Source organism: Opisthorchis viverrini (assembly GCF_000715545.1).
Source record: "Opisthorchis viverrini unplaced genomic scaffold opera_v5_84, whole genome shotgun sequence".
In the NCBI taxonomy this organism is placed as follows: domain Eukaryota; kingdom Metazoa; phylum Platyhelminthes; class Trematoda; order Opisthorchiida; family Opisthorchiidae; genus Opisthorchis; species Opisthorchis viverrini.
This window is the reverse complement of record NW_008751741.1, coordinates 973,867-991,577: the sequence shown is the minus strand read 5'-3', so window position 1 is coordinate 991,577 and position 17,711 is coordinate 973,867. Positions and strand designations below refer to the sequence as shown.

Genomic DNA, 17,711 nt, shown 5'->3' with positions numbered 1-17,711 from the left:
CTGAAACGGAAAGCGGTGTGTACTATAGCCAGTAAAGGTAGAACAAATCAGTAGTCCAGTATGGTATCGAGGGGACTGTTAGTGGCTCAGGCTGTAAGGACAGTCATCGAGCCTCAGGGTAGTCTCAGACATCCTTAGCTAATTGGCTTAGACGACGCTTTATCCATACGCTTACTCCTGTTGACGTATGAATTTTTCCTCCATGTTTTTGGGACTAGACATTTGTTCGCTTCAAGGCACTAGTTCTGGTTTTTATTACCTTGTTTAATGATTTGCGTCACCAATTTATTAGCACATCAAGGATTGCTTTCTTCAACTGCTTCCAACTCTTCTCGGGATCGTGACTGGCCGGGGGAGTTCCTGGGTCTTCGTACAGTCAGCCTTCAATCGTTAGTTACTACGGTTTGGTCACATTATTGTCTGTAGTGAAACATTTTGTCGAGAACTGCTGTCTGTAGTGCAAGCCCTGTATAGTGGCCCCTAAAGGCGGCCTAATTTTCCATTGAGTTGGGTGGGCGAAAGCGGATTTCGGGCGCTTAAGTTTAATTGGCAGTCGACTGTCCTTTTCCAATCAACAGCGGCCAGATTATGGAGCAGAAGGGGCAGAATGCCTTCGAAATCCTATGGCCACGATGGAGATGCACCGCAACTACCCCCCGCATGTTCTTTGCTCCTTTGCAGGTCACACGCCGTCGGGCGAGGGTGACAGTGAGTGTCACTCTTACCATTTACCTTATAGTGAAACTTCGTTGTCATTCACGCAATCCGTCCATCCTCCCGTAGATGTTAGCCGCAGAAAAACAATACAGTACTCTTCTTGATTCCTAGATCCATTATACGGGAAAAGTAGTGCTGTCGCTCCTTGTTTTATGTAGCAACTGTATAATACGCTGCTTAGTCATTCCGTACTTACTGCTAAACCGACCAACGAGAAGCAACTGCACTGCAGATGATCTACTGCCCCGACGAGAGGTAAAACTGTCCCTGGACGTTCCTCCGACTAGTAAAGGGATATAGTAGGTGTACATACAACTGCGGAGTGGCAAGGCATACGTAGATGACACGCCTGTAGTAAAAGTGTTCAAGAAATGGTAGTTCGACTGTGAGAAATACACTTCTACAGCTGAGCAACATGACCTGACAAGAAGTCCTGCCAGAATTCACGGATGCTCATGTCGTGAAACTCTACAAAGGAAAAGGAGGTAAGGCTTCACCCGACAATTATATAGCCACCAGTCTGCTGAGCCGCACAGGCAAGCTCCTAGCAAGGGTGCCACTCATGCACCTGACATTTGTGGCAACAAGGTTGCTGCACGATAGCTTCGAAAATCCCGCCAGACAGCGCCAGCTACTCCAAGCTCTCTTCAAAATTCCCCAAAGCCTTCGATTCTGATAACCGACGAGTTCTGCGGACATTTTCTACTTTCAGCTGTTGGCCAAAATTAGTCAAACTTATTAGAAGTTTATATTTCGGAATGCGGGCGAAGGCGTAAACGAATGGACTCCCATGAGCATAAAATAGAGTTACATTCATACCCCTTCTCGGTTAAATCTAACGGCCATCACAAATGCAGCATTAGCGAACGACGATGCTAGCGAACAGCATAAGTATCGGTTTGATGGACGCCGATTCATTATTAAAAGTCTCGGTACGAGGTGTCTGGTCTTCCAGATTAAGGTCCGCACACTGGTGGTAGATCAGATGGCAGTCGGTCTGCTCGATCAGCTGGCCAATTAGCATGCAAATGTTTTGTCCTCCGTCGGGGAAACATCGTCAGTGCGCACCCGAATGCGCATCCGCTGCAATAATCTTAGTTTTAGCGTGTTTTTGGATTTGCCTTTGTCAAAACCAAGCACCTTTCGCAGCCATTGCTGACTGGTAGATTCACATAACCAGTCACTAGATAGTCACACTGTCTGCCGTCCGCATGATAAGCTGGTAGGACTGGTGTGTGAGCTGACTCTGTTTGAAATTTTGACCAGTAGGTGGATAAGAGACAATCACGTTCTTCAGCCCTCGAAATTTGAGATATTAAAATTTGATGTAAGTGGATGACTGAAAGGCGGAAGTATATGTGCTCAGAGAACTTCACTTCCTGTTTTACAAAACAGGTACTTTCTCTGCTCTAGTGGTGATGAATCCTAGAGAGCATGTGTAAACTATCGTCCTCTACTAACATGCAAATATGAATCCGAATGGACGTTCAAGCAGCCAATTCAATACATTCGCAATGAATCGATGGAGACAAGTTTAGAACAGCAGGCTTGAGTCATGGTACCCAGAAGGAGAAGGAATATCTACCAAATCCACAAGAATTTAAGAGACCGGAAAGCCAAGAAGAGTTAAGAAAACTGGAACCATCTTTAGTGCAATTTTCTTTTGGTCAAATGTGATGATCATGGGGTTGTGGAGTTGGACGTTAAAACATGTAAACAAAAGGGACTCTACGCCTCATCTGTCAAACGCCAACGTAAACGCGACTGGTGAGACCCAAAAGGTGTAAACAGTTACCTAGAGTTCTACTAGTCGCAGTTGAATGGAACCACACAAAACAGATGGGTATGGTAAAAAGAGTAAGTGTTCAACAACACAAAATGTAAATTTGTTTGAGAGCAGGACTAATTAGTGCGCTGCCTTGCTCGACGTCAACCACAAACTGAACTCAGTTTCAACTCACGCCGTTAAAATCTACAAGAGGCTGCCAATCATGGCGAATTCTGCACCATCGTCACAACAAACACAAACTCTGTTCTCTTCGAGTTGTAAATTCCGCTCAAAAACGGCAACCAGACAGAGTTCACTTATTGGTTTCCGCCATCCCGGAGCGAAAACGGTAAGCAGATTACATGAAGTGTCATCTGCAATTACAGTAAGTGGCAGGCAAAACCCAAGCGGCAAGAACCCCGTACCCCCGATTCACCACATGAAAGATCGCACGATTACTACCACGACAACGCACAGAAGAGCATGGTGCAATTGTGAGTAGGTCACTCTACAAGCGGTGCAAACGATAATAATATTTGCTGACGAAAATGGTACCGCGGGCATGATAGGAATATTGATAAGTGAACAGTCCACGTGAAATAAAATCTCAGGCCATACAATATCAATGTTCGGGGTTTGATGACCCGGCACGTGCAAAATTAAGTGGAATAGACTTGGCCTACTTCTGTGAGCTGATTACGTAACAGAAGAAGCTGCTGAAACATGGATTCGGTCATATAAGTGCAACCTGCTATCGTTGGCTATTCTAAATATTGCCTTTCGGTTCTAATCCAACAGGATGTAGCTAGAGCGTAAGCACGGAGACATGTGCTTGATAAGGGATTCGGAAGAGTTCAGTAACATAAAACAGTGGGGTTGAGAGTCTTTTGTACTGGCGTACGCGTGGATGCTGAAACGCGGCAATCCTGCCGGGAGGTCAACTCAGAAAAGGAAAGTAAGTGAAGAGCTACTTTTGTTGAGTGGGAAAGGTGTTGCGGACTCTTCAGGAAAATAGCACAATCCGCTGGAAGGCACCTACCTCCATTGGAAATGAAGACTGCATTGAGAAGAGAAAGCTGTCCACGTCTCAACCGGGAGATACTTTAAGAAAAACAGAGCTTACTATTAAGAAAATATTGGTACCCTATTGGAGATGACCGATGCAATGGTTCCCTGCAATTTGATTGCAAGTGTCTTGTTACTAATTGAGGTAACTATACATATGTAGTAAACTGGCGGTGCGTCTGGATGGATGATAGCCTAGTTTAGGTTTATGGTGTCACCCCCATTAGTAACGAAACGTTTAAATCCAGACTGCGAATTTCAGCAAACAGACCAACGAGTGTATCGTCCCAATTATATTGAGAAAACCAAAGGAAGCGAAAATGCGCAGTACAAAATTAATGGAACTATGTCACCCGTGAAAACCAAGCTCATCGTCTGTAGATGACGTTCGGCTATCGGCACTATACGTTCTACACTAAATCATGAGTGCATGCTTTGCGATCGACGCCTATCTCGTCACTTTTTATTCATTTCATAACAAAAGGACCGAAAAAATCCGGCACGTTTCGGGAACACACTTACCGACAGAGCCGAACACTAATGTTAGGTACGAAAAACAATGAAATACGTGCGAAGGTGACTATGAATGGGTGTGAACGAATCTGCTTATCTCCACTTGGGGACGATAGAATGGGTAGGACGACTGTAAACATTCGATTTCCAAAAACATTGCAATATCAGAGATTGTTTCTAGCCAGTTATGATGTCGATTTTGGGGTGAAAATGTTAGCATGATGATGATAGCATGAGGGGATTTTCGAATTTCAATAGGGTTGCATCACGCAATCCAATCTAGGAAAAAAAGGTGTGCAGCTGTTTCATTCATGATGAGAGCCATCAAGAGTGCACATCTCACAAAGTTCAAGAGACGTTCAAACTCGCGGCCTCCTGTTTAGCAGTTACTGGCTATGGCGTTCGTGTAGGAGGGAAATGCTAGTGCATTGGTATTTATATAGGAGTCGCCAGCTAACAACCTGGAGAGCTATGAGACTGTACGATTCAGACCTCTAACCACTGACCAGTCTTGCATGAGACTGTCGCACGGACACCACTTAGTATGACCCAATGAGTCACTAAGGCACGTAAGCCACGGCACCACAGTAAGGTCTAATCTCTTCGTCACAGTATGTTGTATGGAACACTCAGCGCAGATGCCTGGTGGGTAGATCTTAGTTGAATAGTGGAATTTTGTGGACATTTTATATAACATTACTTACAACGTTGATGAAAAATCCGGAACTATCGGTTTCACCCGTTTTGGGGCTTATCACCTACGTCATCAGCTTTGTCTTGGATTCCCAAAACTAAGTTGGGGTTGGAAATCGCTTGACTTCGACTTCAGGTCGACTTCAAACTCAGAGTAAACAGTATAGAACATCCCTCCAGATAAGATGCTGGTTCCTTACAAAGCGATCCACTGATAAACCCCATTCTAGAATAAACCACTTTCGGTCGCATCTTAAACCAGTCTTTGAATGGGGCGGAAAATATCGGTCCGAATTAAAAAAAAGGTTAAAGAAGTAAATTTTATTTCTTATAAATATGGAGTACGGCGTCAACCCAATAAAACTAGCTGTCAAGTTAGAAAATGAGCAATGAAAGCAGAATAGGAACGAATACGTGTGGCGTTATAAATAAGTCGGGCGATAGCCTAACCTCTTACTCAATAAGTAACCTGAGAATCACATAGATGGATAACCACGAAACCAACGTAGTTATTCACGTAGTTTAACTTCTGGGTTTTTAGCACCCATGTGGGCAGGTGAGAATCTGGACATAACAGGATCGAAGAAACGTACGAGAGGGTCGAAACACAGTGAATTAATAAGGACATGAAGGTCTTCATTGAACTAGCAAGTCGATTGAACCAATCCGATTCCCACTGTTGTATGAAGGGTAAGGTTCTCTGTAGACTCATTTCTGGGATATGCCCTAATGGCCAATTGCGAAGGTCGTTCTTCAAACACGACACTGATACCATGGCCCTTTTACCAACGCTAAAGTGAAAGTCGCTTTGGATTCCAGACACAGAGGTAGTCATAAGTACAAGATTGCGGACAATCGATGTTTCCGAGACTAGTTCGAAACGGCATCATTTTATTTCCTCCCTTCTAAAAAAAACATCATTTAACACTTGAAAGCAGTCATGTAAAGGTGTCAGAAATTCGTTCATCTATTATTAGTATGGATTTCCACGGATTATGGCGCTTTAACTGAAGGATAGTCGAGTTTAGTATTATGTAGTGCCCCTGTCACGAGATGCCATATGTACGAACCATTTAAGGTGATTCCTCGGAAGGATTATATTCCATTCCAAGTTGCGGTCTCAGGTTCAGCGTTTCTTTTAGGTCACTTTAACACCAGTCTGCACGTGGTCATTCGCAAAAGCTGCAATACGACCGAAAGGGCGAACATGCCCTCCGTGAGTGTATTTCGCTAATTTCGTGCGATTCGGTTTCAATTAGAACATAAGCTTGACGGAAACTCGGGACTGTGCCTACCTGATGAGACTCAAGAACGAGACCAGTCGTGGGCTGTCGAAGAATTTTCAGCAACTTTATGAGTAGTGCTTACCGAAGTTATGGGGAGTTATCGTTGCCATAAATGTACGTCTAATCACCACATCAAGTTCAAGTTAGTCTTGTCCATTTCATCTGTATTGGTAGTGTGACCAACACTCGCTGTCTACTTACCATTGGATTTCTACAGTAACTGTTTTGTTCCCGCCTGAAAACGTCAAGTCTAGGTGGGCCTTTCAGAGACTGCGAGGCAAATGGTACATTTAAAGGTCTCCTCTACCCTCTGAGACAGTAAGCACTAGTTTTCCATAGTTGAACCAGCCAAAACAAAACTCTGGTTCCTAGTTGGGCACAGAAACGGCTCTTTTGACTGGTGACATTCAAATCATGTGATCATGACAGCCTAATCTCGAGGATTGTAATTAGCTGGCTCTCGAGTGAAAGCTGCTTTCTAAAAAAAACTCAAAATATCAAAGTACTTCTGGATGAATATTTCCAGTAAACTAGAGAGGAATAATTTGACAACAAGGATGGCCAAACACTGTACAGTTTTTTTTAAGTCTTCTATTTTCTTATCATTTACGACTATTGTTGACTCGACTGGCAGAAGGTACAATGATCTCACGCCCACGACTCAGATAACCGATGCTTATGCAGCAGTGTAAATAAACTAGAAAATTGAATGCAGTTGATTTAGTGGAGTTTTTATGCAACAAAAAGGCTCACGGTGGTAATCCGGATAAACGCATCTGAATCAGTTGAATACGGGAGTTGTAATAGGATAAAGAATGTCAGAAAGAGTTCATCAAATTGGATAGTAATAGGTGAGTCATTTAACCGTAACACCCTCTCGGTGCTACGCCATCCATAGGAAGTACGGGTGCTGAAATATTGCCGAATTGACCAAGTAGCACTTGACGCCAGCAATCAAGATGCCGAACCACAGATCTCACGGTCTCGCACCCTAATTACTGAGCTAAATCGAGCCCGGTGATAGTTATAATTGAATTAGAAGAATTAAGTAATTAATTACGTGGATGAGTATGGTCGATCCAAGATAGTTAAGGGGTTCGCCTGTGTTCTCAGTATTAGTCTGATTATTAGCCGTATTAGACGCACACTTTCACAGATACGTTGGTCACAATGCAGCAACTTCCAGCCGTACTGTCTGGTTCCGGTGAGTCTTAGATTTCCTGGGAAGATTTTACACGGGCAAGTGTCGGAGCAACAATTGCAAGTAACAAACCAATGAGATGTACGGTGAATCCCAACAAAGTAACAGAGGACGAGGTTAGGAACTGGCGATACTAAGAAACAGCTGCGCAACAGGAAAAAGGGTTAGAAAAACTGCGCTACGACAAATGCGAATTTTCAAGAATAAAGAAAGGCATCTAAGTCGAGTGTTGAGGACAAGTTGGAGGAGGGCATAAACTGATATAGTACACCCGTTAAAGGCGCTTAATACGAACAAAAACCCGTCAGAAACCCGTCAGCTGGGTTTTTCGTATGGTGTGCGTCTGTCATGAAGCCTGATAAAACGTTTAGGCCTGTATTGAAGACTTTTACAGGAGGTTGAACTCGAGGACTTTATTCGGAACCAAACGGTTTATTCACCAAGCCTCAAGTACAATCCAAATAGGATGCACCTAAAATTCTAACACCAAAACGGATTAAACTACGATGAAATCGCTGCTCACTGAGTAAAAGAAGTCACCTGTGGGTTGGGTCGAAACAAGTCCGTAGTGAGATTACCACCAGTAGTTGTTGGAAACGTCATTTAGGATTTTCAAATGAACAAGCTTGCTTTAAGCACAGTAAATTCAACACTCGGATTCCGCCCGGATCCCCCGGTGAAATGCTCCAATGCAAGCTGCTACCATGCAGTCCTGCTGAGGAATTCCCACTCACTGCCTCACTATAGGATAGGGATCCCAAATAGGCGAAAAGCCAGAAGGAATATCATGCACTATAGCCTGGCTGACGGTCCAGTGACTGTCTGTAGAGCGCAGATGACAAAAATGCTGATTTCCAACTGGCAACATGGAACACTTGAAAACAGCTCTCAAGTAGATTCAAAAATGGGCCAAAAAACCGAGACAACAGATCTGTTCGGCATTTCTTCATAACTTGCTACCAAAGATGTCATAGTTGGTTTTGAAAAGGCTGGAGATTTTCGTTCAAACGAAAACTGTGTGCTTTTCGAAAAGCTGGATGACGCATACCCGAAAAACGTCCTTGTCGGATGTTGGACCAACTCTGGATGTTGGTAATCAGGCTACCATTTGCTAGCTGTGTAGTTATGCTGTCACCTTTTTGTGCTCGTCAGCACCTGTTGAATCCAAGTATTTGGTACGGACAGCCATTTCTGGTTTAATCACACAGGTCCAGAGCAAGCTCCCAAGAAATTGTCTTCGAAACGCTTTAGTTCTAGTTGAAGCGATACATTCAGGAACTGCTAAAGCCTGAACTAAAAGTTGTTCGTTCCACATTGCCATCGTGGTCATATATGTACATGCCAGGCTACGCAAGGCACACCAGAGACGGACGTTGCACCACACTGCATGTAGCTTTTGAAAAAACAAGAGCAAAATTCTAACAATGCAGTAACTGTAGGACATACTGGGCCATATGGTATATCAACGAGTTCTGTGGTTGAAAAGTACGCTTTAGGCCGCATTGGCGACAGGTTTGTCAGCTTTACTGATTCTCGCTTTTTTCGGAGAGGATCACACAACCCTGTGAGCAAAGTTCAGGCCCTGTCCGAGGGATCACTGCTAGACCGGTCCTTAAAATACACGTCTGGATTACTCGGATAAACACAAAAATCTGACTGGCGTAATCAATGAGAGAAAATTGGTGCCCTGCTTTGTGATGATGCGAAAACTTAGTACGCGCGTCAACAATCGAGATAAATGATGCCTCTACCAGCCGACTTGAAAGTGCAACATTCAGAGAGAACTGGATTTCGATTGACACTATGCAGTTACGTAGACGGGCCAGAGGAACGAATATCCAATTCACCAAAAGGTCACATCCTGAATCCAAGCAAGTCTTAAAGAAACGACCGCAAGGGCTATCCGAATGACCCCTTGGAAGTCGCATTGAATATTGGGGACCAGGTAAGGCTATTTCACCTACTGTGACAAGGCCCATGAGAAGCCATTGACGACAAAAATTGGGAACTTTCCCAGTCCGCCGAACAGCCCCGACAACCCTACATGTTCTTCTCTCAAATACATCGTCGCACAATCCAAACTATGATCCTCCAAAGTAACGCCGAGATCACCGGACAGTTGAAAGTCCCAAGGCCTGGGACAAAGAAGGAATCGCCGCAGAGATGCACAAGTACGTGCAGCTATCCTGCTTGCCCCACTTCACGGTTTAGTCTACTATTTATAGAATAGCGAGGCTTTCCCGTCTAGTGGTAGCAGTTCTGCCTTCCCCAAATAGAGGTGCACAAATCGCCGCGCCATGTTTATCAAACAAATGTACTAGGGAAATCCAAATCTGGAGTGTTTACCACGTACGCAAAGACAAAGTCAGGGGAATCTCGTGGAACTAGTACTGGGAGTAGGCGATGAAATGACAACAGATGAATCGGCATCAAGTTCCAGTTTCACCCATTCGTGTAAAGGATTTTATTTGGTTTTAGCGAGAAGTTAGACTTAAAATCACAGCCGAACAGCAATTCCTATTTGTAATGTACTACTCATAAGGTTGCTGAAAATCCATCGACAGCCCACGACCGGTTTCGCCCTTCTTGGGGCTCATCAATTCCTGTTGTTAGCTCACCACCAAACCACCAAACTAAATGCCGAACAAAAACCTACCGACCATCACCAGACATTCTGAATGAACGTGTGCGCACCCAAAGCAAGCCAGGATAAAACGGATTGAAATGAAGAAAAAAGACTTCACTGTTCAACGATTTTCTTTTGCGCACACGCCCGCCACGACGATGGGCTACATAGACTGAAACGCACATGACCACAGTGTGGCTGAAGTTATCGGAACAGTCGATCTAAGGGAATACAAATGCGGAAAACCGGACAATGCATGTGAAGAGTGACGAATGAGAGTGCCTGCTTACCAAGAGCCAATAGGTGAGCGACCGAGTCCTCTCAAAAAGCGGATAGGTAAATGTGCTAGATGGGTCAGTTAGGAGGGCAGCATGCCCATTGAGTAAGGAGGTTGAGATGTCTCATCACAGAAGTCAGTTGCAGCATAAACCGGATACATTACCAAGAAAGATCTGATTTCAGGCGTGATCGATGAGGACAGGTCAGCGTTATCCAATGGATCAACGAGAGAAACAGTGTAGTCTGAAGGAAGTGGATGAGGCCCTCTTTCAGCAGATGAAGGGGGGGTTAATGGAAAGCAAGGTGGACGACCAGAAGATGGGGATGTTGTGCACGGAGTTGTAACACAGGGACTGGGCAACATGCAACGAAAGATGGACACATGGGGAGTAAAATCAAGCAGTAGGAGATAGCCTAGACAGGTTTCATACGTTACTGGTACCGGTCGAAACAGAGCACAGAAACTAAGATAGGAACAGGCAAACCTTGAGGTGAACCAAAAATAGGTTATCAAAATCTGAAGAGGAGATGGAGTGATGAATGGAGGTTTGTGCTTGGAGCAGGAGGGTTGCGTGTGTGTGACGGGGGGAGTTGTGTGTGGGTCAGGGATTACAAGTAGCTGGCTTGGTCACCAGGGCAGTGAATCCGTTAAAAGTTGGGGCGTACAAAAACAAGCCCAGGGGCGTGTCACTTCTTCGTAGCTTTCACAAATTATAGCTGTATACGGATGTCGCGAATGCTCCAGGAGAAAGTGCGGTCCATAATTCGATCTCAGGACAGATCAAGCATCCCCATGACAACGACTAATGATGAAGCACGAAAGTGACGGTAGCTAGTGGTGGAAAAAGTGATAAAGTGCACAATTAATGGGTATTTCACAGAACAACCAAAACACTGAAGCTGCAAAGCAGTGGTAGACAACTAAAGCAAGCAGATTTAGTCAGAAATGAAGATATCCGTTTGGAGTTGAATAAGCGAGAGGACCCTCAAATCGGCCCGCAAGTGTTTCTCAGGCACCGCTCAGACCTGATGGAAACGTTGAATGAAGAATGGTCAAAAGAGCATTGGTGGTTGAAAATTTTTGTTAAACTGTGTATTCTGAATGGTCATACTCATTCAGGAGCTCGCTCACCCAATCATATACAGAAAGGAATGAACCAAAAAACGACAAACCCTATATCTGACGATCATGAGGAATAAACACAGTCCATTAGTATCTGTCATCCTGCAGAATAAGAATCACAGGATGAAGCAAAAACTGGCAAAAAGCTTCCACAGCTTCGGCAGCAAGGATCGCTTGCATCCGAGATTTCGACTTTGATATGGACAATTGGTGTCAGCCATTCAAGCACGATGTCCCTTTCAAAGCATTCACCTGGTTACTTCCAGTACACAAGAATATCGGGCTACCTAGAACTGGATAACTCATAACTCAAGAAGCGAACGCACTGATCGGAAGGTGCACAGTTCGAACCTAAAACTAGCTTCTCGAATGCTGACCTCCAAAGCTGGTCAATCGGGTAGCAGTCTCAGTCGATCCATTTCGCTTCGCCGAGGAACTCATCACTCCTATGGGTCCGACAGATATAGTTGGGCATTCCATTTACTTCCAAGGGGAAAAGGGTCTTCATCCACCGATAGCACCTGTTCAAACTGTTCGAAGAAGTGACGCGTGCCCCGTTGAAGCCGCATCAAAGAATGGATATCACGAGGAACTACCTGATACCGAAGCTGATATATTCACTCGTGCTCGGCCAGGTTCACTGAAACATGCTCAAAAGATAGACAACTACATCGGGCTACGTCTACCGAAGGACACCCCGATCAGCTGTAACCACGTCGATAAAATACAAGGGGGACTTGGTGTCCCAAGTCTGAGTGCAATAATCCCGATGCATGCAAGAACGCGTACGGAAAAGCTCCTTTCTACTCAGTGCCGAGTACCACGCAATGTGGCCAACGATTCCGCATTCGGCAAAAGTGTTCGGGATCTCAGCCTTCCGATCCGAGTCCATGGTGCAAGCGTAAACACCAAGGAAGAGCTGGTGGCTGCTTGGAGTGATAGTCTGCACAACAGCGTTGATGGTCGCGGTTTACGAGAGTTGGTCACTTCGCCTCTCTCGAATCGATGGCTCGTATTTCCAGAACGAGTGTTTCCTCGGATATTTATCCACCGTATCCAACTCCAATGCAACCTGCTCAGGACGAGAGTTAGAAGCGCCCGGCATGGTCATGGTGGCCAGACGATCTTCAATTACCGAGCACCTAGTCATCTACTCTTCACTAAAGTTTGTTGTTGAAAGGATGGCATGATTTCATATGGTGAATACCGGGGGCCTCAACAAATCCAAATCGCTTTTAGTTGGTGGAAAATCCTGTAAGCTGCAGTGCTTACATACACTTCATACCGATTCCTGTTTCCAGATACGGTGGTGCGGCACCTGTATGAAACGTGAATTTTACCCTGGGTGAAGAATGGCGCAGCTTCTGCGTATTCTCTTTGATGGTACTGGATGATGATGAATGATGCTGTGAAAACAGTTGAGCGAATCCTCTCGGGTGATATCGCCCTCCTACCGCCTCGGATTTGCAGCTGTCATCGACCTGGAAAGATCAAGCACTTGTAATCCAACCAACGCATGTTTTGTGGCCAGTCTGCCGGCACCAGTATGACGGACACTCTGTGCCTGATGTGCGAGTCGTAACTGTGCTAGCGCCTACCGCACCTTAAAGAGCATTCACCATTGTTTTTCTTTTTTTCGGTTGTTGGTCTTTAGACGCGTGTTTCCATACCAAAATCTATACATACTTTGGGATTCACCTCATCAGATTGGAACTGTTCTTGGCATGATTTCGAATGAGACGTTTCTCTCTTTTCTCCCATATTCTCCCATTACCATTTCGCATTCATCGCTTGTATTCACTTTTTATGTTTGTAACCATGCTCTTCAGTATCCAAAGAATCACTGATCTGTTCATAACCATTGGCGACCTAGAAAATAGTGATTGTACATCATTCATAAGAAAAATGGCCCAGAGTAGGCCGTAAAGCAAAACGATCAAAAAGGGACCTTACACATTTACTGCCTTGTCACAAAAGTATGTATGTAATTGGCTGAGAACTGCGGTGCTTCTTACTTCTATCGGAAGAAATATTGTCCATAACGAGACTCTTATATAACGTCGTGTAGAAGCTATGCCCACCAGCTAAGAACAAACATAGCACATACAGTCATATAAGATAAAAAGTAGACAGTTGAATGGCATCTCGGAAATCAGCTTACGAGATCAGTTTCCACAATTTGATCTGGCTTCTGTCAAGCGATTACGAACAAGGAATTTTGCAAGACATTCAGCTACCTGAAATGTGAGAGAAGAAGAAAAGAAAAAAAACTGTCAGATCAGATGACACAGGATTGACAGTTTATGCGACACCACTACTATTCAATGTGCAATTTCTTCTAACGGCAGGCAGTAGCAGAGTTGGGCCGAAGTAACCATATGCATTCTTCCGCCGACGAAATTTTAATTCACGAGCAATCCTACCCAAGTTACAACACGTGAACAAGTGAAAATTTATGAGAAGACTAGATCAAATCACAGGTAGTCGAATCGCAAACTTTGGAAGTTCAGGTGAAGTGTCTCTCAACTGGACAGCAAATGAATTTGGAAAATCTCTATGAAATGTCGGAGTGATCTGGGAGCTGCATCGGTAGATGTACGCCCATATTGAATCAAGGTACTTCTGTGCAGAATGATGAAAATGCAGAGATTAGAAGCTGCCTTCTGGCTCATAGTCGTGGGATTAGGTGTTTGGTCGCAGCTGTACGTACGCTTGAGAAACTTTGTCGCGCGGTAGAGTAATCTCATTCTGATGGGCAATGTGCACATCACCAGAGCTAGATGGAAGTGAATCCACCATCCGCGACTCCATTCAGCGGGGCGACAACCAGGAATCAGAACATCATGTCAAGCGGTTCAAAATGAGCTCAGAACGTTTCCATACCATCTAGAAGCAAATAGGCGAGATCGGAGAGCAAGTACGATTTTCTTCTGTGGATGTTTTGCAAGAATTATTTATTCGACAAAAGTTGAAGAACTACAGGCTTCCGCTGCGGACCGAGCGGCCAGAAAATCTTGATTCTTTTGTCCCGTTACAGAGGTGAGAATTTTCGTGCCAACCGTAAAGTCGCATCGGAAAGCTCGGCAAAGTGCCTTTGGAAAGCCGTGTTCCAAAGTGCAGGAGAACGATGACATGGTGTTCATCGATCTACTCAGAGTTGACAAATCATCGTATCATATTTAGTACAGCATTCGCAGCTTCAATGTGGGAACACGTAGCAAATTTGGAATAGAATACGAAGCCTGAAACCGAACAACGATTGCTCCCCAGTTTTGGGCATAACACACGTTTTTTTTGGATCGCAATCATCCAAGTATAGCGGAGTTAACTGAGAGACAATTTGTCCAACTACACAGATAAGTTTACACTTTGCAATTTCGGAACAACCTGCAACTGTAAATCACACAACCATTTCATAGGCGCACCGCTGAATGGAATTGCCACTCAAATGCATCACCCTCAAACCTTCCTCTCGATCTCGATACATCGCCGTAGAGCTGTACAGCTGGTACGGTAAACACTTCGTTAATATCACACGAATATTGCAACAACAAGAACTGGTTGTTTGTTAAGTAGTGTCGATGATTTGCGGACAGGAAAACGGTTGCTCAATTGTTTAGGAAGAGTTCAGAAGGCTTCACGAATATAGTGGCGGTATCTATAGAGGAAAATGTTGGCAGGTCAGGTAGCGTAGATGGTCGTTGGCTTGTTCGCTGAGCTGGGAAATATGGTTGCAAACGTTTCATCACCGATCGAAGTGAAATGATTAGTGCGTTATTGGGGAGCGTAGTGGTGCGTAGCGGTGGGTTAGTGGTTGTGCGGTTTCAAGGGTTCGTTTGAAAACGATTGTTCACAGAGAAACCGTATCTGGAGGCGCGCGTCGCCGGAAGATTCCAGGAAACCAAGTGCTGGGGCAATGCAGTCAACATTTTCCACATTTAATTTTTGGTGACATCCAAACACAACGGGTACAAATTGAATGAAGGGCAGGAGTCCGAAGATGACAAACGAAGGAATGCCAAAATAGCGCCATACTACCAAATGGGTAGCAGTATGACTCGTAATTCCCATCGACCGTGGGTTGTTTATTGAAGTTGTCACGGCCACTTGGCACACGAGGACGATTGTACTGATGGTCGAGCAACCTCCAAATCCAAAGTTGTGCTTGAAAGTGTCGTGGAAATGTAGGAGACAACCAAAAAATGCGTCCAGTATAGATCAGATGCGTCCTCAGTAAAATCGTCTATGAACACAACCAGTTAACTGAGTATTGATTTAACGATAGCTTGTAAAACTGTCGCTATTACAGCGTTTCTCTTCGGTTCTGCCATTACCCTTGTGTACACGACCTCACGTGTATGGTACGGTTGCACAGGACTAGGTGAGACGTGACCCCCAAATACCTTGTTTCTGTGTTTGATTCCGTCCAAATACTTGGCATTCACCCGAAAGTAGCTGCGACGTTCACGTACATTGTATGTGATTCCGGTAAGGATATTGTCATCTGTTCCAGACGATGTCCCATGTGAAAGCTTCACATGAATTCAGGTTACCGCCAGTCAGCTTAAAGTACGTTTTTATCGAAATTCCGCTTCTTTATTTTTGCCAACATTTACTTTTCACCTAGTTCTTCAAATTCACATGGCAACTTGTTCGGTGACGCTGTACCTACTAACGCAGGTTCCTTGCTGACCCTTTCTCTACACTCACCTCAGACAGCTGTAACTATGTTGACACCTTCTTGACTTCCTTGAAACTGCATAACCATGCTAGTTTCCCAACACCATACGACGTGGCTCTTGAGTTTCCCTCTTCTGACCCAGTATCTTCTCCATATTGGACATATGTTTATTAATTCGTCAACTGGTATTTCGAAGGCATTTGGATGTCTGGATGTTCCATTCAGCCTTTTATCCGGTAAGCGTTATCAAAACCACTGCGATTCTTTACAAGGAGTCACAGCGGGTGACCAAACCATCTTCATAATTCGAGGTTGTCAAGTCCCTAGATATCACAAACTTTCCTGGTCCAGCTTTGATAGGGACGAATCGCCTCACATTCTATTCTTTGCATCGAAGAATTATTTCTGTTTCCCGTGAACTCCGTGCGCAAACACTCTTGGTTGCACGCATCCTCCCGCATCCGTCGCACAACTGCCCCTAAACTTCGACTGCCCAACAACCCCACCCCCACCAACTGACTTCCTGTGTATTCTGTTCTGTTCCATCGTTAATTACCACATAGTACTTTGTAAAAATACTTGACCACGGGCTTATCACAGAAAATCCATCCAACAACTTCCCGATTTCGGAACTTAATGTTGATTTGAATGGACTTGACCGAACTTGAAATGCATTCATGTTTGAGATGCGAGCGACGCACGAGTAATCCCCACACACCTTACCGTCGATGGATGATGAGACGCCGATGAGAATCTGAAACAGATTATTTCCAACTGAACTCGATATGATACAAGGGACGCAGACGGGGGTGACACGGATCTGCATATTTTTTGCACTAGGACCCACCGAATACCTAAGCCCGTTACACGGGTAGAAGAGAAGGTTACTAAACTGTAAGAACTTCAAAATCCTCCGAGGTCCTGTTGAGTACTATCACACAGTTTCAACCAGACTGGGCAGGGAAAACGCTGTCTGCTTGGGTGATGTCACTCCTCTCTCTGAAGACTCTAAATGTAAAGGTCTGAATGGGCAGGAAATGGGCAAGGGAACTGTCTCACTGGAACCACACTGTTAGCGAATAACGAAATAAGCCCAGGCCCTTGTGTACGTTCAAGGAAGCGTGACGCTAGACCGACGTACGACTGTTTACCACAAACGCTCTACACAAGTGTTGTGGGCAGTGATGATGCGCACTGAACATACTTTGGGTGTACTAGTTAATGAAATATGAGAAAATTCAAACTCAACCAGGCGCTGTTTCAGAGAACTGGTACGTTTTTTCTCGGTATCCAAGGTCGGAATTGCTGGCGTTCGTTACGGTGGCGGTCTGTTAACGAAAAGGTGATTCCCACAATGAAGATGAAATCGATCGATCTAATGACATTTTTTGGTTTTACATTTATATGAGTGAACTATGCAAGGGTATTTTTAGGTTCAGCCGTTTATTTGGCGGTGTTTCTGGCCGGCTGTCCCAACTGAAGGTCAACGGAATGCAAAACAAACGCCAACAGATGGTCACAAGCCAAGTAACAGTTAATGCGTACAGTTTTACGAACGGTCTTACTTTCTCTGGTGCGTCCTCTTGGACTGCATGTCCGCATTTAGGGAAGACATGTACCTGGAATTTGCCTAGAACGTGTGGGAGAAAAAAACAAAAGGGGAAAGTCAACAATGTTACGAAAAAACATCTGCATGAGGGAGACTTTTTCAATATATATATATATATATATATATATATATATATATATATGTGTACTT

At 44.5% G+C, this 17,711-nt stretch overlaps 1 protein-coding gene across 1 annotated transcript in view; it reads right to left on the bottom strand.

Annotated features, from left to right (window-relative positions):
- Positions 1-9,987: 9,987 nt before the first annotated feature.
- Positions 9,988-17,711, bottom strand: part of T265_13620 (hypothetical protein) — a gene marked incomplete at both ends in the record, with an annotated part of 61,444 nt that continues 53,720 nt past the window's right edge. The window contains 3 exons of the mRNA XM_009169738.1: positions 9,988-10,980; positions 13,433-13,508; positions 17,518-17,582. Coding sequence (XP_009168002.1) covers positions 13,437-13,508; positions 17,518-17,582 — 137 coding nt within the window. The remainder of the gene's footprint in view (positions 10,981-13,432; positions 13,509-17,517; positions 17,583-17,711) is intronic.